The sequence below is a fragment of the Paralichthys olivaceus genome, chromosome 9, assembly GCF_024713975.1.
Source record: "Paralichthys olivaceus isolate ysfri-2021 chromosome 9, ASM2471397v2, whole genome shotgun sequence".
NCBI classification, from domain to species: Eukaryota; Metazoa; Chordata; class Actinopteri; order Pleuronectiformes; family Paralichthyidae; genus Paralichthys; species Paralichthys olivaceus.
This window is the reverse complement of record NC_091101.1, coordinates 7,395,001-7,420,927: the sequence shown is the minus strand read 5'-3', so window position 1 is coordinate 7,420,927 and position 25,927 is coordinate 7,395,001. Positions and strand designations below refer to the sequence as shown.

Sequence of the window (25,927 nt, the reverse complement as noted above, 5' to 3'; positions counted from 1 at the left end):
CTTAAACTTCTTTCCAATGTTGTTTTTTGTGTGTATTTTTATCTCTAGTCAGTTCATGACATTAAGTATCTTAGATATTTTCCATGGTGAAATTTAGATGTTCATTACATCTTTCCTCATCCTATGTACAGTAGATGCTCGGTTGGCACAACCTACCAGCAGCTCCAAAAATATCCTTGACCTATTTGTCCATTGGAAACAACATAATACATCAAACTAAACATTTTTACTACAAATTTCATGACACACATTATTATAATTTTTTGATTATACATTTTATCCAAAATTACAAAAAAACATTAAAAGAATTAATAATTTACGCATATATCATTAAGACCTTGATTTTGATTAAAGAAACACCCTGCAGTTGTAAATATATAGAAAACGAAGCTATAGCAACCTTGTTTCAGATTCAGTGAAAATTAGAAAGCAACTGACAGAATCTAATAAACTGCTATTAATGAATGCATAACACAGCACTTTGAACCAGTTCAATCATCTCATCCTCTCTGGTGCTTTGGTTGGCCTTCGGTTGGTGATCATCCATCCTTCCACAGCACTTTGAAATGGCCTCCTAGAGGCAACACAATCGCTCATCCTCAAGAATTTAGGAATACACACAAACACGCTCGCACACAAAGACATTGCAATTATGTGTAGGTCTCTGTTTGTGTTACTGTGTGTAGGTGAGTGTGTGTGTGTATGTGTGTGTGTGTGTGAGAGAGAGAGAGACCATGCATGTTATTTCAGTTCAAGGCTGCCATCACAGCAGACACCAATCTGTGTGAGCAGTCAAGCAGCAAATCCATCAACTGTTCCTCAGGCAACACACACACAAGCAAACGCACACACATGAACACAAACACACAGTGACAGATACTCACTGGCCTGTTTCTCTTCTTCTATCATTACTCATCTCTTCTCTTTCTCTCCTTTGATTTCAATTAAATTTTCACCTCACTTTGCTACATTAGCATCACAGTTGAAACAATATTGACAAAGCGATGAGTTAAACTCCCTGTTTACACAGTGTGTGTTTGTGAGTGTGTGTTACTTTTGTGTAGGCCATCCTCCATTAAATCACTGCTGTGTGTTCGGAAACATACCTACACAGCTTCAGGAACTGTTAAGAACTAATAATAAAAAATGCTGGCTGGGAAATCAGCCCCACAACAAAAAAGCAATGCCTGAGATTTGATTCCCATAAAGTGATTCATCAATCATGACAGCTTTCTCTCCAGGCAGGAAACATTGAATATCTTTGTTCCACATCATTTCTCATTAACAACAGTATGTATGGCAGTGCCGTGTCGTCAGGGCAACCGAGTCAAGCAGTGCTCTACCGATTAAAACTAAAAACAGACATAAACTAAAGACAATACCGATGGAAGGGATATCTCTTCTTACTTCATATCTCAGAAACGCACTGCGCCCCATAAAGGATCAGATGTTACCTGTTTGCATTCATTTTGTAATTTACTACCCTCCTGAGGCGGCAGCATGTCATTGTCTCTGGAAATTGGTTTGTCGTCCATCCATTGCATCTGTCGCTTTTTATGGGTCTGACCATTGCCATCTTGGGCTTGTCAAACAGAGGGGAGAGCAGCTTGTTTTGGATTTTTCCACTTTGAGGATCAAGCCTGATCTCTGGTTACGGACTATAGCTACAAACAAGTGCTTGTCAAGCTGCTATTGACTCCACTTCCACTGCTCTGAGATCAGTTATCTTGCACAAATTATTAAAAATATCTTCAGATGCACTTGGAATAACTTCAACTTTCTTTTCTTCGTAAGTATTAAGTGCTAGCAGGAGCAGATTTGTCATCTTTATCTTTCAGTACCTTTGAGACAAAGTATTGTTGTACAAGTAGTGCCATTAGATCATTGTGTAAGTTGTATTCGTATTAAGTGGGCGAGAGACAGAAGGTAAGTGGGTATGTGAAGGTAAGGTTGCAGACTGAAACTTGCTTATGTGTAAAAGTCACACCACACCACTGTCAGGGATGCTGAGACATCATTAATAACCTTTATTCTGCCCAGGGAGACTTATTGATCAGTATATGTGCATGCAAACAAAAAAAAGCAGTATATCGCAGGAAGCAAAGGGAAAAAACCAAAAAGACAGAGCTGTTACAAGTTTTGCCTAACAGCTCTGTGATTGCCCTGCCCTTAGTGTCCCATTACCCTTGCCTCCCATGTGTGTTTATTCTCTCTGCTTCAAGTCCATTTGTCAATTAATCGTTTTTGTTCAACATCGTTTGAACCAGCATTTAATTTCTCTTTAAGTCCTCTGCACTGCACCCACCTGCATTTGTTGTGTCTGCAGTTTAGATCCTAAAAACTTAAGCGAATCCAATCTAGAAATTCCCTTTTTCATGAAATACCGACAGGCAGTCCTAAACATGACAAACCTGACCCCTATCCTGCTAGCTTACAGTCTGCAGTATGTCAGTCTTCTCACTTGCTTTTGGCCTGCTAGTTTCCAGTCAGTTTCCCTGGTGGCTGCAGCCATCAGGTGTGTTAGTGGCCGACAGTGTCGGATTCAGCCCTGGAAGACCCAGAGCCAGCCTCCTAAAAGACCTCCAACATCAGCCACCAAGTCATCCTCAAGAGGGAACTCGCCTATGACTCTGGTCTCTGGTCCCGAGGGAACCCCCCAATGCCTTCGCCCTCTTGCTCTAGTTCCTGAGATGTTCCAATCTCCCAGCTGCCGGTCCTGCCTCCTGAGGTAATGAGCCAGCGCTGGATCTTGGGTCCTGACTCTACCATCATAGGCCACCTGCTCAGCCACCTGAGGGGACTCAGCAGTCCCCTCAGGGGCCTATGCTGATGCAAGCCTCCTGTGGAGAACCTCCAGCACAACCTTAGAGGAGGCACCATCTTGAACTCCATCTTAAGTTTATTGCTTACATTGTGTGAGATTATTTACTGGGTGAGTAGTATAGAGTGGGGGTTTATCGGAGCCTTTTTGCCAAAAACAGCTGACTGCTGCTGAAAATGAGACCGAGACTGGTGAGAGGGAACCAGAACAGTAAAGCTCTGGGCCATACAATAAAACATTAAGATGTAAAGATGGGATGGAGTCTGAAGAATGATGTGTTAAGAATCACTGAAATGTGATGTTTCTTGGATCAGGATCGTCAAACATTGTTTCAGTCTTTCACAGTGAACAATCCATTCATACAAGCATTACTGGAGGACTCAGTTGCCAGACAGACGGTGACAGCAGAGACATGTTGGACTTCTGTCTACATCTGTTTTTTTGTCCCCTTTGCCACTGCAGAATCTTTTGATGTGTGGATAGAAAGGCGTCCTGTCAATCAACAGCAGCTCTACAATGTAGAGAAGACTCATTACTATTCCTGATTCACCAGACTCTGCCACAATTACAATAAATAATAATTTATATTTAAGAAACTGACAATTTTGGAATGGACAGTTAGTTAGTTTGTGTTGTTGAAAAACAGTATTCATTAAGTGCCTTTCTCTCCTTATTCTAATGTGGAAATTTAAAAAATGTGGAAATGCCAGAAATTTTAAATTAAGCAAGACAAAAAATACTTGAAAATCAAAAATAATGAAACCATCTTTAAAAATGCCAAAGTTTCTAACTGCATAAAAACTCCCCCGAGGTTATTATCACCCTCAAGAACTCAAAAGAATATTTCAGAGGACATGAGCTTAATGTCCTCAAAGGTAGTGACCGTCCTGGGCTCACATCTCTCAAACAAAGGCATGAACTTATATTAGAGAAATAAAAATTATCCAGGAATCTCTGCGACTAAATCTAGATTGATTTAGAGTGGAGTTGCAGCCAGTGTAGCCAGTTAACCACAGATACAGTCCAACTGCTTCTTGATGTTTTATCCAGAACACCCTATTGTTTGATGTGTGCCTGCTTTTTAACACTGAGAAACAAATCACTTCCCCTGGTGGCCTAGCCCACATTGTCGATGAGACACTGGCAAGAAATCAAGGTGAGAGCAAACATCATGTCTGCTCTGTAGAAGTTGTTCTCACTCGTCTTTACTGCTCGAAACGTTGGAAAAGATCTGGGTTTTTTGGGTGGGCTGGACTTTGCGATAAATGACCCCTGAGCCCAGCGCTGGAGGCAATGCAAAAGAAAATGTATGATTTAATTCTGCTGCTTTAATATTTTTATTCACTGTTTTATTATTGGATGTTAATATCAAAATGTTTCTTTTCCTCCATAAGAGAACATCTCCAATGGGTTGTACATAATAGACACAATCGTTCACAGCAACATTAATAAATTTGATGGTAGCCTTTTTATGGCATTTCATATCATCCCTTCATTTGCCAAAAGATAAAATTGACCAGAAGCATAAGACGAGTCTACATTCCCCACACTGATATGTTTGTGCTTTTTGTTTGAATAGTGCTGTGTGAAGTTAAAGGAAAGAGTGAGTGTCTTTTCTACTCAATGGGGTATTCAGTTGAGTGCTCTCTAGCCTATTTTATTCTGGCAACATAAACAGTGTGAGCTGGAGGAACAAGATGAAAGGAGATGAATATGTGTATGAAAGCATTACATCTGGCTCGCTTTCCTCTTTTCTTTTCTTAACCCTCAGGAATCAGCCATCAGCCGTCAAAAAATAATTTCATCCCAAAGTCAGAGCCAAATTAAAAGGCAACTTTAGATGGTGCAGAGTGACAGAGTAGCTTTTGAAAAATACAATTTAACTCCACATTTTGACATGACTTATTATTTAGAATATTGTTTCATGTTGGTCATTTTCCTGTATGTTAATGGATAGTTTTTATCCACAGAACAAAGTCTCATCTATTATAACAAATAAGTTTGAAGGCATATACTCTCATTATCAATGTATGTTATTGTTATCCTTTGTTTCCAATAATATCTTATGTTTCCTCATTTATAATCTTCTTTCAGCCCCATGTAACAATGCAGAACATAAAAACTAAAGAAACAATATACACAGTGTATGTTTCATACAGGTGTCTACCTGTTCCTATATCAAAACAAATATTGCTTATTTAGTACACAGAGCCTCCACTGTATTTATTCTATGTTTGCCTTTGTCAGTGCTGCATAAGTAACACAGATAAGACTCACGAAATAGCCTTTGTCAGATCTTCAGGCTCCAGCAGAGGCTTTGGTGTGTGTGTGTTTATTTGTGTGATAAAATCACAAGCACAACAGGGGAAATGAAAGCCTTACAACCCCGACAAAATGATCTGTTGGTTTGATGTGTCCAGTGGGCCTCACAAGATCCACACGACACCCACATGCTCACAGGTGCAGCTAAGCTACAGCGGCTATCCTTTTGTCTACAGCGACTTTACAAAGCCGCCATTATTCATGGCCGGAACCTTTGACGAGGTCAAGCGGAGAACTGACTTTGTGAGTGAATAATGTGTTTTTACATTACATAAGACATGGCTTTATCTGTTGTGAAGTCAATTCGGCCATTGTCTTGTGTTTTTAGCTCCCTGTAACAGTCTTCTGATACATTAGAAGCTGAATATAGAAAACTGAACATTTTAACGATCTAAGCACAGTGTCTATACAGCATGGCACATATACATTTTTGACATGTCCAAATCCATGTTTGCTAGTTTAACAGTGGAAACAAGACACATGATTCAAAAAGGTTATGCTTGGTCTCTTCATTAATAACCAAAGTGCCATCCTCCATTCCTTCTGATGCAACATTGTTTGATTGTTATTATGACAGATTTACCAGGTATTAAGAGAGCAATCTTCCCTGTAGAGGGAACAAATATATTTCAAATGTCTACTGTAAGAGTAACATCATGATTGGTCAAATAATTTGCCAATTTCCTTCATAACTTCTGCTGCGTGGCCCTTTGTGAGTCACAAGTAGAAGTTACACATGTTATGCACCCATCTATGTAGGCACATATTACTATCTTTATAAAATGCCCTAATATAACAGTGAAATGCTGCAGCACTGACTTCAGATCAGGGATATGTTGGGTGATCACACAATCACTTTCCTGTGCCTTAATATTGTACTGCACCAACAATGCACCTGACCACACGTCCTTTTTTAGAATCATGACAATGGAGTTGCATCACACTTTGTAAAGTATCAATATGAACTAAATATTATCATAACTATTATAATAAATGATATAAAATAAATATAAATATAAACTCATCTTAGTCATGGAACAAAAATAATTATAAAACATATTTGGTATAGTTTTCTTTAAAGAAATGAACAACAGCTCAAACCGGGGCTACGTTCAGCCACTGCTCTGCTGATTAAACTTAGGCACCATACTCAGATAGGATCAATGTAAGTAATAGACCTCAGAGTCCAGGCTACTTAGTTATTTCATATTCCCACTGCTTAGAAGGTAGGCCGAGAATTCAGCCGCATCAAAGTTTAAAATATAAACAAACAACTACAAACTCATTTTGAGAAGAAAACGCTGTTTTTAAACACAATGAGTGAATATGTACAAGACACAAAGACACGAAAAATAGTGTAGTGTCTATAGTGAATGGATCTGCAAAGTGATGTGTATTTCAATTGGTTTTCAAAATCCACTTGTGGCAGTTAAAGCATGACTCCTGTGTTATGTTTATGTTTAGGAATGTCAAACCACTTAGTTAAGGTTAAAGAAAAATCATGGATTTGGTTTAATGCTGTAAAAAGGTCAGTGAAACATAAAACTGGACCATGTTTACTTATGTCCTGTAATTTATATGCCTACCATTAACCCCAGCTCAATTTCAGCTCATGCTGAAATGACATGTCTGTGAAAACGTACATGGCCAAACCAATTAGTTGTAGATGAATGTAATTTCTAAACCAATCAACTGAATTTTTTCAGCATACACTGTAGTCTGTGGTCACCTTTATTTTCAGCATCTTCCACTCTCCTGATCTAATCAGTCTTCAATTAATTTCAATTTTACTTCAATGTAACTGAATTTAATTGAAGACATTTACTGGCATCCCACAGGCCCTGTTAGCACATTATGGCTGATCTTTACTCTGCGTCCTGCTCCTCCCTCCAGACTTCAGCCAAATGTTTGGTCACCAGAGTCAGGATCTGACGAACGTTTAGCCTCAATCAGGCCACACCTTAATGTCTGAGAATCTGGGGAGTCTGAAATATCCTCAGTTGAATTTTTCTCTGGTCATGACTTCATTTATTTTTCTTTGTATGCTTCCCTGTATGTGCTCCTATAAACCCAGGGTACATTTGTGTTATGGCTCACTTTAGACTGTGTCAACAATAATTGAACGACAGCATTTGAACATAAAAAGGACAATAGGCAAGACAATAGACAATTTTTTTTCTCCTCCCAATTGCTTCTGCTGGAAAACTGAATTGATCAGCCTCTAAAGGCACTGGGGTGTATGGCTTTAAACCAAATGGGCTACGGCTCAGCTTAACCACTGCCAGCAGAGACAAGTAGTGACAGAGTGTGACACAGAAGGATCATGAAAAACAGGTAAATATAGGCTCTTAAAATAGCTCAAGAAGTCAGTGAAAATATGCAGAATCCAAACAGTATGACGGCACTGTGAAGTGCAGTGTGGAGGCCATCTGGGCTCAGTTCATCTGTCATCTTATCATTTGCCTTCAGCTCGCTGGTTCTGCCCTCCACTTGGCAGGGCTCCCCTCTGCACAGCTGGCTTTACATTCTCTCTCTCTGTCTCTGTGTGTGTGTACACGGCAGCGTGTGTGTGTGTGTGTGTGTGTGTGTGTGTTTTTGCAGGCATATTTGCATGCATTGGTTGTTAATCTGAGGGTATGATATGTGGACCATTTTGATAGGATGTATAAATTATCACATGTTCTTTACTGCAATCGAACAATTCAAAGATATTTGACCCATTGACATTGGAGCACAATTGTAATAAAAATACCATTTGCCATTCATACAACCATTGATTTCTATATTGCAATGCAGATGTGTTTGTGTGTGGTAGTTGTATGTTGTTGAGTATAGATTTTGTGTTTAATTTTGTGTACAGTTTACCACTATGAGGTATTTATCTATCTAACTCTTAACTCTAAAATATTTTTCATGTCATAGTCTTTCCTAATAAATCACATTGCCCACACACACATCAACTGCAATACTAATACTGCATCCCATGTGTATTTCTTGTAGTCGTAGTTCCAAGTCTGAAAAATAAAAGTTTTCCACCTTCTCAAAAGCACAGTTGCCGATGGATTCCAGCATTCAGCGATGTGTGCATGAGTGTGTATTTTGTGTGTGTTTGCCTGGGGCAGTACTGTGGGGAAGGCTATAACAGGTTTCCATTCCTACATATGTAGTGTAATGCTCCCCAGCAGCAGCAGTGACAGGGTTTGAAGGAGCGTTTCACATCTGAATTCATGTCACATTTGATGCACTTGACTGGAGCAGAGTGCACCTGCACTGTTTAACCTGTTTTTTTTAACCTGCCTACATGTTTGTGTTTGTGATCATGAATTTGAACGCCTTCATCTCTGATGGGTTATATTACAGGACAAGTGAGGTGAGACTACGGATTTCTCTCTTAGCTGGGTTGCATTCATAAAGTTTAATTAATGGAGAGAAATAACTGATAAAAGATCCACTTCTTTTCTTTTCTGCTGTCAATACCATGTAAGATTGAACTGAAAAATAGAATCTATCTATACTTTAACCCCTTGGCGTTTTAAGGTTAAAACCATGACCTGCTTGGAAAAAGACTGGCTGTTTTAAGGGGACTCTGACATGGAAGGCATCAAGTTCACCTGACCAACCAAACTGGATTACGGACGTAAACATCCAGAGGTTGGGAAAAAGAACATACCAACCTTAAAGGCTTCTCATTGGCCTCTACCAGCAAGAAATTCTGCATAGCAAATTCAATTTTGTCAATCTTTGACATGCTAATCTGTTTCTCTGACCAATAGCCAACTTAACATCAATGGTCTTTTGGAACAGAGGGACAGAGTCTATAACAGAGGAAGCTGTGATAGCTTACCAGCTGTGTTGCACTGACTTATTTCAAATTATGCTCTTATTCAGGTTCATAATTTTGATTTGGGTCATCACGATGAAGCAGAACTATCAGCCCAACTACTGACGAAGCATTTCAGTAGTTACTTAACTTATTTATCCTTCTGGTTAAAGGACTGACGAAACTGCAAATGAACAGTTAGTCAACTTGTACCGTTGCTAAAGTGTTTCCAACTGACTTGAGAGTTATTCCAACTTGGAGAGCTGCGAATACTTCTCATTTCTGTGTTCTCATGTAGCTGCAGTTTCTCTTCTGACTGTGTTTAGTGACTGGAAGAAGGCAGCAATATATAATATGTATCTTGTTGATGGTGATTGAGATGTTTTGGTTTCAGAAATTTTGGGGAGCTGTCCTATCATCATATATCATATTGTTGATGTGGTCGCTACTTTCCATTTAAAACAGTTGGGAACACTGTGACATCCCAGCTCACTAGCTCCAGTATAACCTTCAACATTGTATCATCAGACTTCTGACATATCTTATTTCACACAGACACACGGATTGCAGTGCCACATTCTAGTGTGATTAGAGGTAAAAGTGCACTGCTTTATATTTTCTTATGCAACTTTGTTGTTAGTACAGGTGCGTCTAACTTAAGCTGCTGCTTTAGGGTAACTTGCAAAGCGAAAAAGTGAGTTTACCACTTTCCCTCATGTAAATAATGTTCAATTCAACATCCAGACTGGGAAAGTGTTATTTTTCTGAAAGCACTGATATGTGTCTGATACGTCTGACTTGGCACTAAAAAGTAGAAGTGCTGCCAGTTCAATGATGAAATTTAATAGATGTGCTTTACTGAACAAGCACACTATTTGTAATCCACAGATGTCCACCTCGGCAATAAAGCATCATCCACTCACCATTATTACACTATTCAAATGTCACTGCTGTAAAGTTCTTATTCATTTTGTTTTTAGCAAACAATGCTTGTTAGGTGGTACTCTTCAAAAAAATTTTTGTTAACATTTGGTCTTTTATTTAGTTTTGTTAGTGTGTAAAAACAGCAACTAAGTGTCCATGTCGACTATGTAATCACACGCCTCAACTTACTAGGTACTTTGTGTTCACTCTGTATTAGTGATAACATTCAGAAAAGCCAAACATATCAGCTTTTCAAATGCTGCATTTGTTCTCTCTCATTTTATAATTAATCTCATCAAATTCTGATATAAGCCTCATTTTCTATCAAGTTTGCTTCTTAAACTGCATAAAAGGGTTAAATTCCTAAAACCATGAAAATAGAGTTATCAAATCAGATTATCCTTTATCATAGTCTAATCAGAAAAAAAAGTTAGCTTGCTTATTCATTGGTTAGGATGTCATAACTGGGACCCACCTCATAGCTGTGTGTTTGTTTAGACAATGGCAGGTGAATCAACCAATCATGTTTGATTTATTGTAGCTAGGACCACAAATCACTGCCCTCGGCCTTCCCCTCCTGAAAGCTCAAGGCCACAGCTATCTCACAGGGTTTAGCTTTTGTCCGTCCAGGGGCTTAAGCTCCCCAGCAGATCAGTGACTTCATTCATTCGGTCAGACAGACAGCAAGATGGCAAATTAATAAGATGGGAGATGGCAAGGTAGAGAGAAAGATAGATCCGAGACCAAACTGACAGGTTTAATAACAGAATGTAAATTGCTCTGAAGCTCTGCTTTAACAAGATTTGTAATTTACAAAATTATACATTTAAAGCAAGTTTGCCTCAGGCTGGTTATTGAGTGAAGAAGTGAAGAATAAGTTGATCGACTTTTTGTAGTGGATTATGCATGATATTGTATTCACAACTTAGAACACTTTTATGAAAACCCTTTTTAGACCCTTTGGATCCGTGGACTGTTTCAAACAATCGGATGACATCTTCAAAGGTAGGGACTCATCAATGTTATGATGTCTTGCTGGTTTTGACGATGCTGGTGAATCTGAATGAATTGCATGGGCTCAAGCAAGTAATTGAATTATACCATTGTTTTAGATAAAATGAACCGAGTAGGTTGATGCATCTCTGGTGATTTATATTATAATGATACTATTCCCTGTCATAATTAGAAAGGATCCACCCTACATTTTCTCCCTTCCTGGTGTTTCTTCCTTCCCAATTTGTGTGTGTGTGTGTGTGTGTGTGTGTGTGTGTGTGTGTGTGTGTGTGTCTACCTGGCACAGCAATTCAGATTCCCCCACCTGACAATTTATCTGCAAACAACTAATCAGTTCATCAACTCCACCTGAAACCAGCAGGATAAAGACCTGCTCCTTCTCTACACTAATCCCCAGTCTGCTCAGTGTCCCCCTGAGGGACACTAATTACGACCAGCCTACCTAGTACTTGTTAATGATTCTCCCTGCGACCACATATCACCATTTCTGTATTTCCTTGTTTCCTTGTGCAGTTCCTCTTTTGTGTCCTTTCCTGAAAGTCTAAACTTCAGCCTGCTACACACCAATACCCGTCCTGTCCTTACATGCGTCCCTCTCTGTCTTACTCAATCGTCAAGCGGATTCACAGCTTTTGAAAGTATCTGCATTAAACGTACCTGTTTAAACTTTACTTTTACTTTTGCTATGCGTCCTAGTTCTACGCTTGGTTATCAAATCACTACATCCAGTGTAAACCTCCCACTGTGAACTCCAGTAGAACTTCTTTTATTTGTGCTTTTACTACTACAATAATTAGAATAAAATATAAATCCATATAGCTCCAGGCAGTTTTCCTCAACCAGGGTAAATAATATGAAAGATGCATGTAGGACATAATGAAGAAAATACAGGGAAGCATAAAAAGATTTTACAGATTACAGAGCAGTAATATAAAGATGATACACTGCAGTGGGATGGAAAGGGTGGGTGGTTGTATGTGTGTGTATGTGTAGCAGCAGAATAACGATTGGTATGTGGGTGAGGTTGTCAGTGCAAGGATTTGGAAAAAAAAAAGTGTGTGTCTTCATGGAGTGTGGGTGCGAGAGTGTGTGTATGAATATGTGTGTGTGTGTGTGTGTGTTGCTTTCCATGGGGGATATAGCCGGTAGATCGCTCGCAGCATCTCTAGTCCCAGCGTCCCCGTAGATGTGAGTATGTGTAAGTGTGTGTGTGGTGTTCAGTAGATTGGGCTGCAGAGTGAATGGGCTCATTAGCGGTAGCAGAGTAACACATGGCCTGGGGCACACACACACACACACACACACACACACACGCACACACACACACACACACACACACACACACACACACACAGACAGACACACACACACACATTCTCTCTCTCTCTCTCACACACACACATGCACATACACTCACACACAGAGTCACACTCCAGACTTGCATGCTAATGCCCTCAGTCTGTGAACACAACGAGCTTCATTTATAAAAGATTCTTATATTCTTCTGCACCAGTCTGAGCTTTACAACACATTCCAAGCAAAAGACCAATTTATGAAAAATGTATTTCGGTGCCAAAATCAGCTGTTTACATGAATTCTCTCTGTTCTGTGATGTTACAAATGCAACTAACATTTCTACTAACGATTAATTAGATGACATGTTCCCCCAAGATGTTAACACTCAACAAGATGACAATAATGTGTAGCCCACGCATCACTGAATGATAAATGGGAAATTGTTTGATATTATGGAAATAGGTTGTATCGCTTCTGGAAAATGCCAGGAATGAGAAAAGTTGTTATTGACGATTGTTCATGTGGTGTGTTTCCTGCCGATTAGATTAATCTTAGTCCAAATTACAAATCAGGGGGAGCAGGAGGGGGTTGTACCTGATGCCATAATTATGTCAAATGAGATGATGGAAAAACAAGCAGACACACACTCCTCCAAAGAAACACAGGGATGATTAAACCTCATTTTAGAACCACACCATGAGCCTGTAATTCTATTTTCACTGACACCACAACACCATATATGAAATTTGCATGACACAGTCCTTCAAATGTGAAAAAATAAAAGAAGAAATTTAGAATGCCATGCTTCACTGCTAGCTAAATTTTTCAGACACCGACAACAAAATAAAGAAAGAAAGTCTTCCAGCACACACAGCAGTAGCCGCAGCCTCAAGCTGTGGGGGAATGATTGACACTTTCAAATGAGAGGAGCAGAGGAACGATGCCTTCACTGATGAATTCTTAAACATTTCTTTTCGCTGCTGTCATTGACCAACAGATGTGGCAATTTATCATTCAATTCATTTTAATTACCTCTCAGTGAAGTTGATCAGATGAACAACTTTATAAAATTCAGTTGTTAATATATAACATGACAGTAGTGATTTATTAGTACCTTACACATCTACAGATATGGCTACTTTAACTTTTTTATTATATTTATACCCATGAGAGTAACATTAACATGTGAGTAGGTAGCTGGTTGATCTACCTTGAACTACTGTATATATTACAATAGAAAATACCATATGTTTCACATATAAAAGCTAGGTTGCCACTGTAACATTTAACAATATCTCAGTGTTGTATTAATCGCAGATTCTGTATGTGAATATGCAGTATCTGTAGACGAGGGACAAGAGTTCAGGACTGGAAGTTCGTGAGAAAGAAGTGAAAGATATTGACAGAAATGAATCAGCTATCTGCTTTTTAAATTATCTGTGTTCAAATGCAGATAGCAACTTCTGCCTCTGAATGAAGTCAGCACTCGACTCAGACTCCTGGACTAGAGAACTATTATTCTGTAGTAAAAAGTGGAAATAGTGATAGCTCTCACAGAAAAACAAAAGCACCTCCAGTCTGGACTCATTATAAAGTTAACAAACAATCCAAGACAGAATAAAACTTCAATATCTTCAAACAATATTCAAGAAGAAGGTTGCATTCAAAGCCAGTGAAATCAAAACAGCCAGGGCAAAGCTTTTAATATCATTTAACACATATGTTCACCATATGCTCAGTGTGAGGGTCAAATATTCAACCTGGTTAAGTCATAATGAGACTACATTTAGTAAAGACAGGCCTGAGGAAACTGAATGACTGACTTTCAGTCATTATGTGTGTATATCTATCCACAGTGATACACAGGATCCTGTGTTTAATAAACCCAGATGAACACAGGGACGTCCTGTTCACATTTATACCATAACCTACTACAAACAGCACAGAGGACATCTGCTGCCTCATTTTTAATGGTTCAGAGTTGAGCGTGACCGCAGGCTGGTGACTGAGGTTATCAAGTGGGCACCTGCCATCACAGATGTTTCAGTGAATTACAGCCACTTTACCTCCACAAGCCTGAATAGAGACTGTGTTGCAATAACCTTCAAACAAATTTCTTCTAAACAACACCAAATTTCTTAACTGTGTTATCAAAGTCAGCCACAGAAGTAATGAGCAGAAGATCACCCAGTGCTGACCACTACAGCCTCCGTCGTATGGTTCAGGACTAAGAACATTTTATGTGTAGCTTGTTTGGTTGATGTCAAGGACTACACCTTGTTTTCACATTTTCCTGAGTCAATACAACATAAAAAACATACACATCTTTGCTCCATTCAGTTGCACCACAATAGAAATGTAGTCAAGATAAATAAAACAGAGTGTGGCTATTTGTCTTACCTCAGGGCTGTGCCTCTGGCTTTGGGCTTGTCAGACACCTGTCAACAAACATACACACGCACGCACGCACGCACACACACACACACACACACACACACACACACACGTTAAATATCAACATATTCAGTTTAAAGTTTCAGCACAGTTTTATCATTGCTCAAATTCCAGTAATGGGTGAATGCATGACTGAATTAGCACTTTTCTGTGAAGGTATACATTTTACTGAGACGTGTTTCCGTTTGAAAGAAAAATGAAATTATCTGCACACAGATAATCCACTGGATTTTATAAAGATTATATTTTACTGGACACTGACAAAATGTGTCTAATATAAAGATTTTATTCATTTGCACAACATCAATCATATATCATTAATATATAATGTGATATATGAAACATAAAATTATTAAATTCTACAACAGGAAGTGTCCATAGCTACAGAATGTACACTCCCTTGTGTAAAAGCTGCAGCATTTATAACATAATAATAATATAATATGTTCAATATACTTGTTTTACTTCAGTGGCACATATGAAGTTGAAAACAATATTAATATTGCAGTATAGATTTTATTATATATCATATTTTGATAATTGTCATAAATATTGAGAGAGAGACTTGTATATCAGAAAAGATTTAAAATATAGTCACAATGTTTAGAGAAAAATCATTTAAAACAGTGTTATATGTTGTGTCTACTTGGAGGAGGAGGTAAAACCTCTCTATTTAGTTTTTATCTTCTCTTCCTTTATCCCCTTCTTCATTTAACTCCTCCCTTTGCTCTCTCGTCACCCTGACCTGTCTTAACTCCTTTGTTTATATTCATACTCTCCCTTCTTTCAGCCAAAGAATGGGGTGATTAGGTTTGTCAGCAAAGCCTTTCCTCCCCCCTCCGTCTCTGCTCGCGTCCTCTTTTACTCCCCTCTATCAACTCAGAGTCAATTTTGTACATGACTACATCAATTACAATAACAAAACAACCCCCCCAAAAAACTGTAAACTCGATATCTGCAAATATCAGCCATTAATTCATCTTCAAGCACTGAATCCATTGAAATGAATTACTCAAACAAAAGCACGACCTTTTCTCATCTCTGGCTTGTATTTTCTTTCTCTCTCTCCCTCTCCCTCTCCAGGAATAAGGTGATTAACTGGACCAGTGAAGTTTCTGATAGATCGATGCGTAGCTGCAGGCCAGAACAACAAACCTCCTCAGATCTTTGGCTTTGGGAGACTTGCAGGGCTCATGTAGAGGATGTATGTGTGAATATATTTAGCTCGCTGGTGGCTTTACTTGGCTTTTAAATACAGAACAGCACAACCAGTATTTATTCACACAATCTCCTCTGTTACAACACTGCTGCGAGCATTGTTCCGGACAAACAGGACAAGCTCTTTTACTGAAGGCAGGACAATCCAAACCTTAAAGCTTTGACGACATAAAGCGCTCTGTATGATTTACGTTTATTTACGAAATCTCCATATCCTCTTCTCCCTCTCTCTCATGTGTGTGCGGGACATCACAGTGTTGCACATCAGGCCTGGCGATACAGTTCTAAAAAGGCTTTAAACACCCCCGCTTCATCTCGTACAGGAACTGAACAATGAATTCTTTGCTTGTCTACACAATGTCGCTTTACATGAGAGGCTTTATGAAGCATTTCTAACACCTGAACGCTGGGTTCAACAGCCTCACTTTCTGATGCAACTCTTGTGCACAGCTTTCACTGCTGAAACTCTAGCAGCTACTTTTTCCTTGTGCAGAACAAAGATGCTCCATATGCCAAATTTTAGCATCTCTGCATCGGCTGTCAGTTGGATTTAATGCAGTGAGTTCAGCACAGACTTATACTCCCACTGTGCTCAGAAATGATAGTCTTTAGAATTAATCTTTTAGAGCAACTCATTGATCATCAATCACCAGTCATGTTGAATACCAGACAAATTTAACACGTTTTTCTTTGTCACTTGTCAGCCAATATGTGGGATTCTCTATTTGCCCAGGTGCCTTTAGGCCCATGTAGTCACTTTCACACCTTCCATTTACTCAGTAACCTTTTGACCCTATTGATCGATGCCTTTCTGTACCTCACACCTCTTGTTTGCTGTAGCTTGTGCTGACCATCCAGTTTGCTCTCACCATCTGTTACACGTTATCTCTGTTTCAAGGTCGATTAGTAGCCTCAGCACTTTGCTGTTTTTTTTCTTCTGCACTTCCACAGAAGACTGTGTAACCTCTTGTGCTCTGTAACACATAATCAGACTGTGTGCGTTTCACAGATGCCAAACTACTGGACACAACCTGAGCTAAGCACTGAGACACAACTCTAGACTTGTCATTGTCTCAGCAATACAAACAGCTGGGAAAGCTGGTGATTATACAGACTGAAGAAAGTAAACTGAGTGGACAATACCACAGTAAAAACAATTATTCTGAAAAGTCAGGTTTGAGTTTCTTTAACTAAAGTTGGGCAACATGACGTGTTTTGACCCTTGTCATAGTGTCCTTGTGGCCATTAAACTAAAAAAATAAATCTACCTCTTTCACTTCAACACCAAGAAACGTGTTCAGTCGAGGGGGATTCAATTTATGATATCAAACACCATTTTTAACACAGCTTTTTTTTTAACAGCTATTATTTACATTTTTTAGTACCTGCCATCCAATGGCAGTTTTCAGAATGTTAAATGGAAAGCAATATTCTGACTGTTGACATTATTCTGAATAAGAATATTAAGAATATTCCTTCCATATTCCTGTTTACATGTTACAGAGTAGATCAGGTCAACATAACATCCTACTACGTATTTACACTGGAACCCAAGGCAGACATGTCATATGTTGATGTCACAAAATGCTCCAACAGGACATACTGTATTAAAGCAGTCAAGACATGGACAGGTCTATATACAGGTCATAATATTGGTGTCCATGTAAACATTCCATTACACTGTATCATCAATTACTGCTAATGCAAATCAAACCCATTCCACTGCTGCTACTCTACCACCCTGTCCATTGGTTGGTTGGTTTGTTAACAGGATGACACAAAATCCACTAAGAGGTTTTCCATAAAACGTGGTGGAGGATTGGGGTACGGGCAGAAAAAGAACCCATTCAGGTTTGGCACAGATCCAGACAAAGGGGCAGATTAAGGACATTTTAATCAATTTCTTCCATTACAAGAGTATTTTGATATTTTCACTTCCCACGGAATAATAAAGATCTAGATGAAAAAATCAGGCATAATTAGGGATCTGTGGACTTTGGTGCAGCTTGTTTGAATTTAAGAGGACTGTAAGGTTGTATGCTCTTCTGAGTGTCAGTAGTTTGAAATTATGTTTGCTAGCGTGGAGTTTTCTTCTTCAAGGCATTTAGATGGTGCACTATGATTGCACTAAAATTAGCATGAAACTATCTATCTATTACATGTGCTATCTCATGTGCATGCATGTGACACAAAAGAAAAGGGGACCCACCCACTTAAGATAGTCTTCTATAGTGGCAACTAGTGGTCAAAAAACCCACAGGGTACCTTTAACAAGACTATTACTGTACCTAAACCTCACCTTTTAGGTTTAATGTTTAATGTTTTGTATAGAGTACATGTACTGCACATGCATGGAAACACCTCAGCACACCTTCCTAAAAATGTTCACAGCTGACTGGGCCACAGAGAGCAGGAGACGTGACCATGAGTGTGGGACATATTTTACCAGCTGCAACTCTACTTCATATAAAGACAGAGCTTTTAAGCTTGACTTTGCTCTGACCAAGGTGATCTGTCATCAGAGAGCAGAGAGGAGAAGGCAGCGCGATAGAGAGACAAAGGACAGTGCTGCAGCAGTAATTGGGTTGCTGTTTTTCTGTCAGTTTCTAAAGTCATTAGGAACATCTCTCTCTTCCCTGCTATCCCTCGTTTCCTCTCCTCTTTTTCCCTCTCTCCTCCATCCCTCTTGCCTCTGCTCCTTCTTTCAATTCCCTCCTCTCCTACGTCTCTTTGCTCTGTGCCAAAAACATATTCATCATACTCTTCTGCTGCCCTCACAGCACTGTGCCACAGCATACTAATGACAGTGTGTGTCTGTGTGTGTGTCTGTGTGTGTGTCTGTGTGTGTGTCTGTGTCTGTGTGTGTGTGTGTGTGTGTGAAAGAGAGACAGCAAGAGAGTGAGAAAGAGAGAGAGAGAGAGGCTGTCAGCATATGTTTATGTGTTTGCTGGCATAAATGCTTGTGAGTAGGCCATAAGTCTGCTTGTGTACACTCTATATGCTTACATATGTATATGGTGCATGTGTGTAATACATTCTCAACACGTCTGTGTATTAGATTATGAATGTGTGTGTTTGCTGTTGTGCTTTACTTCAGGCTATAAAAGCTTGATAATGCACCATGCAGTCATTTGCTATAAGCCTGTTAACAGCACACACAGACACTGAATTCACGTCTGTTCTCGTCTCTCTCAACCCATCTCTTTGTCCCTCGCTCTGTCTTCTTGTTTTCATCTCTCTTTATCTTTGCATCACGTCTGCGTTATCAGTCTGTCTCGTCTGTCTTTGTCTTTCACTTTCCTTCTTTGTCCCAGTGACTTACTCAAGTCTTTTTGTTCCATCTCACTTTGCTCTCTGTTTATTTTAATCACACTCCAGCTCTGTCTTGCACAGTCACACGAGAAGAAAGATATGGACATTGAGGTGAAAATACAGAGAGAGAATGAGGTGGTGTAACAGACTTATTCACATAAACGCAGAAGAGACACCGTGAAAAAACGTTCTAATCCTGTGTGTGTGTTTATCTTCAGATGGTGCAGGGCAATAAATCAATAGTTATTGCAGTATAATTTTCATCAAAAGCAATATAACAAATGTCCAATGTATATAGATATAATGCTTTTGCATTGTGTAAACACAGTGAGGAGGGATGAGACATAATTCTACATTAGTTTTGTAAAATCTTTTGCTGTTTATCAAGTTTTTGTCATTCTCTGCTCATAAGGAAGAGTTTAAAACCACATCCAAAAATCAGTCATTCAATTTAAAAGAAATAATAATCCAACATGTATTAATTATTGATATTGACAAATGTGAAAATGTTCATATCGATGTAGTTATTTGGCCATATTGCCCTGCCCTACTTCAGAGTCCAAAAATGGTTTTGACAAAGTCTACATTTTAAAATTCCTCTATATTTGACTTATCTCAAACTCTGGGGCAAATACAGAGTGTATCCAGTCAGATAAGAGTTATGGCAACCAGCCATCCCATCAAATAGAGCTGTGGTTTGAAAGAGCAGAGTGACAGTGGAATATCAGTTGTTTTAACCTGATTCTCACCCAAGATTAAAATGTTCATCTCTAAAGTTGACTTATAAACATATTTAAAACAGTTGTATAACCTCCAGAAAAATAACTGTTATGAATGAGGATATATGTGATGTTTGTGTCTTTGTTTTGAACATCAGCTAAGTGTAGTGACAGAGCTGGAGATGATGCACAATATTTAGCAAAAATGTTAAACGTATTCTTTGACGCAAAACCATCATGAATCATATGACTTGTATTTTTGTAGCCCGGCTAATCCTCTCCATCAGTTAGGAAACTGTCACTCAAAAATATATTCAGCATGGCATTCAGACGGCTTGTGAGCAAACCCACCAGATTAACATTATTTTTTTCATTTAGGTTAAAGTTGAACAGTCTGTTTAGGTTTTTATAACTGTTTATTTGATGTATTTTCATTGTTTAGAACCTCTGATCACTTGACTGCTTGTGTTTGCTGGAGTTATTTCTAGCAATGTCACCACGTTTCCACCTCTCTTCAGTGACCACAGTGTAATGGAAGTGAGCGTTTACTGTGATGTGAGGGATTTCCATGGGGGTCTAGTTACAGGAGGCCTTAAAAAGAAATCCTTGCGATGTGATTGGACGACTCTGAAGTGGTCACCTACTCCTCTGTCAAAAGCAGTGGACCTCAAACACTTTCTGTGATGATGCAAAAAGTTTTTACCATTAACATCCAAACGCACATCTCCTAAAACAATACGACCTGGCTCTGCTAGCAACTCTGCTTGCACAGTCAGGTGTGGCTCTACATGACAGGGCTGTTTAGTACCCAAAATCGAAGCTGATTTTAATAACCTTTGTTATGCCCTCTAATTTAAGATGAGTCATCAGAAATGTCTTCAGGATCTCTAACTCTTACAGTTTTAAAGGATACGAACATTTTAGAAATGAATGAAACACTGTGTCTTTGAGGAGGGATGATATTATTGTGACAAAACAGGAAAAAGAGAAAAAAAATCCTTTCTGACAGAGAAGTGAGATACGGAGAGAAAAGACGAAGACAAATGAAGTGTATCCTATTTCATCCTGTCTATTCATCCTAATACAAAGTGTAATTATATTTAAGTAGTATGATTAAGGAAGCCACTTGCTATAATTCTGAATGCACACTGAATATCTGTAATTAACAGATCTACTTTCAGCCTAATTATAATAACTAAAACCACTACAAATGACCTGCCATAATTATAATATCTGCCATCATAGTAATTATACAATCAGAAGGCCAGTTAAAAGAGAATGAGAGGATTTGCTATCTTTTCATTAACAGAAAATATCTCATGGACTCTTTGATGAGCACTGATATCAGTCTGCACAGTGGGGGAGGGGTGGCTGCACGATCCCCACCGACTGCTTTGAACTCGTCTCTGGCATCATTAGTGTGTGATGATGATTAGAGCAGTGAGGGGGCCACCATGCCAGTTTTCATAGTGAAAAACAGGAGGAGAAGAGCAGCACCACTGTACAGCTCGTTCACACAGAACCCCAAAGTGACAAACTCAGACTCGTCCCACTGTGGACACAGAGGTAAAGCAGCTGAAACCCCTTAAAATGGACAAAGACAAAATAACAAAAAAGGCACAAATAGTATCATAGAAAACAAATTAAATGCGAGATGGAATGACAAAAAGCAACATTTCAAAACCAGTAACATTTATTTTTGAGTCGAGTCCTTGATTTTACAATTTCACTTTCCGCATTAGAAAACACAGTGACACCATCTCACCACCTGGTCCATTAAGAATATTTTCCAGGAGCCTATCAGCTATTTTCTGATGACAAATAAGCCTCTTGGCCAAAAGAATGACAGGACTAAGACTCCATCTTCCATTCACCGTACACTTTTTACAGTCCAACCAGTTTCTTTTATCACACAAGTCAAACGTTTCCCCACAAAAAACAGTGATCATTTTTGTAGGTGTTTTCACTCCAAAAGACATATTAGTGTTAATGTCTATTAACAGCTTGATTGGTCAAACTACAAATAGCGACAGTTTTTGTACATTCACATGTAGAATGTGTTCAAGAGACAACTGTTGTGGCAACTCTGCTTTATAGCAGATCAAGAAATCCTAAAGCTCTTAAAGAGAATTTATATTTAAAATAAAAGCTCAATCTGTTGAGGAATTTGTGTGATCCAAGGGAAAGCTCTAGAAAGGTTGCTAAATGGACCTTATGGTGAGATTAATTTCTCAACTTTGATTAAAAAAATTAAGTTGAATAATTTCTTATATAAGTTATAGTTAATCTTTAGTCATTTATTGTAATATCCTTTTATCAATTAGGTAAGTGATTATAATCAGAGTCTGTAAAAGTGTATAGTATGGAGTGTATACAATGTATCATCCTTCCATGATGTAGATCACACCAGTGGTCCATATGTGATGATGTATCATGTTTGACAGATGAGTGGAAACACTTTGCTCAGCAGCTCTAATTCCTTACTTGGTCAAAGTATCGTCTGTAGCAGAATAATTAGTAGTAACTGCTGTCATCAACTAGCACCTAGCAACTAATAAAAAACTATTATTTTAAACCTAGCGTTCTTTGCAAGAGGGTACGTCAAGTACACTTCCTTCCTTTGAAAAGTACATTTATGGTAAAGTACCAGGGTGACTGCTGCATAGTTTACACTTCAACCTGCTTGTGTAAACTCACAGCTCTATAAGATAGTTCTTGGAACCAACGGGTTGTTGAAAAGCACTTGTAAGAAAGATAAACTCTTGTCCTTGTTATTTACACAGTGAAACTTGAGCTGAGGTCGCTGTAACCACCTCAGTGTGAACATTAACCTGGGATTTATAACCACAGCTTCCAGGTTGTAATCTGATATGTTTACTCAGTTACTGTAATGATTTGGTATCTTGCTATTTGATTTGACATGACAACATATGGACCACAATAGGTCTTCAATGACACATAACGATGGACCAGAAATATGTTAATTAATCTGTTGTTCATATTATTTAAGCACGTGCAAATGTTTTTCTGAATGTGTGAGTGCCTTGTTATATTTGTCATAAAGTCAGAAAATCTGACTTATGGCCACTTTGTTGGTTAAGCCTTTACATAACCTGAGTATCTTCTCATCGTTCAATGCTCATATATCCATGATCCATATGAGCATCCCCAGTCAATGCAAAACATTGGTCGCCCCCATTTCTCAAAAAGAGAAAGAGCCTCTACAGAGTTCATAGTTGACTATGTGGAGGTCATGTTTTCAGTTGCATTTGTCTGATAGTTAACAGGATTACACACAAACTACAGGACAGATTACCATTAACCTGGTGGAAGGGTGTGGCATGTGTTAGGGAAGAAACCATTGAATTATGATTCAAATCTGGATAAGGGAGAGGCTGGAAAGATTTTCTATTTCTTTAGAAATGTGAAAGGTTGATTCAAAGGTTGACTTCTCAAGGAATTATTTGTCAGCCATGTTTAGGTGACTGATATTTACAAGTGTGCAGAGTTTTGTGCAGATCCCAACAAAAAGAACGATCTAGTGAATTTGTAAACTGTTGGGCCTTGGTGGAGGTATGAACTTTTTAAGTGCCATTCTTTTTGCAAACTCTTCACGTTCACAGTGGTGTTTCCTCTTCACCTCAGACATGTTGCTGACTTAACTTGTGCAGAAGGTTAGTAAAATGTATGTGAGTAAATGTTTGCTATTGTTGCACATTATCACTTGTCGCCTGTTGTAATTGTTAATACTGTAGCTGCTGCCAGTTTCAGCCTCAAAGAATAATGTGGTGAGAAACGTCTCAGGAAAACCTTAATTCAACATCAACAGGCCCTGGGTGTTCCGAGAAAGAAAATGTGCAATAGATTCACATTGGACACTTATAAGAGACACAAATGGAGACAAATGGGAGTATGGAGAAACAGCTGGGACTGAAGGGGTTAAATATTTAATGGAGATGGCGCCCATATAAAAACTGATTGAGAGTGATTAGATGCATGGATCAACCGATGAAAGAGTAAATGAGAAAAGGGATGAATGGTGAGTGGAAGCTTTCAGAAACATAGGTTCAATTGATTACCGGACATGAATGAATCACACATGTGAAATTAATCTAATGTATGATGATTGAGGGACAGAGTGGAGGAAGCACTGGAGGGAGAGATGATGTGCATACATAAATGACCTATAAATGAATGGATGGATGGACTGAAGCTCACCTGTTGTTCGGTCTCTTCCTCGTCGCTGCTGATCTTCAGGTCATCCTCCAGCATCCTGCACAGAGACAGAGGGACACGTGTTACTGCTGCCTTGACCCTATGTCTGCTTGAGTTTGGTTGCATACGGCAAGTCGTGATCTGTAATTCCTTTTGAAGAACCTTTCTGGCAAGCAGATTAATTACACAGCAAACGCAGCCCTGGCGGTTCACGTCAGGGGAACAAAGTAGTGGACAGTGGATGGGGCATTTTGCTAAATACCAGATGTTCAGTGTTGAGTTTGGAGACTGTTTCCAGATTGTTTTTTCACCTGGAAGTTTTCTGTCTAACAACTGCTGACCTGCCGCCAGGAATTCCTCTGAAACATGGGCAGACATGCTCGGCTGAGATCAATCTCCTGGGCTGTACGTGGACATTTTTTACGGGCTTCTAACTGGAGCTGGGGGGCCTCTATTAGTCATGTTTGTTTTACTCTCCCAAAGCTAGAGATCAAATTCTAACAATATAGATGTACATACGCGATGGAAAGATGTACAGGACACAGTCGATAACATGACCTCCCTCATAGTATCACCTGCTCTTTACCGCACAAATTAGTCAGTATGTATGTGCTGTGCATTGGCAGGTTCCAGTGTTTTATTGCTTTATATAAACCTTCCGCACAAACGACTGTTATTTTAAGCTGGTACTGCTATTGTTATGACAGAAGAACCCCCTACAGGGATTTTTACTGCCTCACGAACCACTCTTGTCAGTGCTTGCACCTCAAGAAAAAAAAAAAACACTCCCCGGTGTTGTGGTGTTTTCATCTGGGACCGTATGAGTCTTGAATAACTGAAGCACAATAAGAAAAAGCTTTGCAGATAAGGGGCACAGTGCAGCACGCGGCGATGATAGATATGTTTGAATGAATGAATAATGGATTCATATTTTATTTCATAAGAAGGGGACAGATGGAGAGGGCGAGATAGTGAGCGAGATGAGAGATGATAATGATGGGGAAGAGAAGACAGAAGGGGAGAGAGAGAGAGACTGGAAGAGAAGCGTGGCGGGGGGAGGAATAAAATGCAGCGGAGAGAATAAGCATCTATGAGGACAGACGCAGTCAGATACAAATGAGTTATGGACTAATGCATGAATGACATGCAGAGCTATGAAAGCATCGCAGTTCTACAAGGTGCACGTACTCTTCTTTGACTTCATGAAATGGAGACATTATTTCTCTATGCAGACGTTTGTCTGGGACCTTGTTCATATTTTGTGAAGCCAAAACCACACTCAGCTAATGACTAATTGCTCAGTGCTGCTTCAGATGCAACTCAGACTGCAAAACAAAATGAAAACACAAATCTTTCTCTGCTGGACAAACAAGGCTGTTGCCAGTGTTCTGTGTTATTGATCACAATCAAGACTGAAATCAAGATTAAAATACTTAGTCCTGCACACAGCTGTTTCTGCCTCTTTCTGCTTCTTGTCTTGCTGTATTAAGTCTACATGATCCTCTTATTTGTCATGTCTTTGCTAAAATTTGGTGCTGAATAATCACTGCTGCACTCCGTCTGCAAAACCACCTTTAGGCAGTGGTGCCCAATGAGAGGGTTGGGACCAAAATAAAGGGCTGCAAGGTCAGTCCAGGGTTCAGATGATTAGAAGAACGGAAAAGCAGATAAAAACCAAAAAACACTGCTGCACCAAGTTATGCTAATCTTTTAGATGTTTGTTTGATCTTTATTGTTTTCATGTGAATTAGTAAAAAAAGGGGGAAAAACCCACAGAGATTGACCTGGGTTTGGCCAGAAGACATGTGCAGC

General features: G+C 39.1%; 1 protein-coding gene across 2 annotated transcripts in view; it reads right to left on the bottom strand.

Annotated features, from left to right (window-relative positions):
* aff2 (AF4/FMR2 family, member 2) overlaps window positions 1-25,927 on the bottom strand; it is a 143,813-nt gene that overhangs the window by 28,887 nt on the left and 88,999 nt on the right. For both annotated transcript variants that reach the window (XM_069531292.1, XM_069531291.1), the window contains exons 9-10: window positions 24,119-24,173; window positions 14,598-14,635 (exon numbers count right to left, since the gene is read on the bottom strand). In XM_069531292.1, the coding sequence (XP_069387393.1) occupies window positions 14,598-14,635; window positions 24,119-24,173 (93 nt within the window). The remainder of the gene's footprint in view (window positions 1-14,597; window positions 14,636-24,118; window positions 24,174-25,927) is intronic.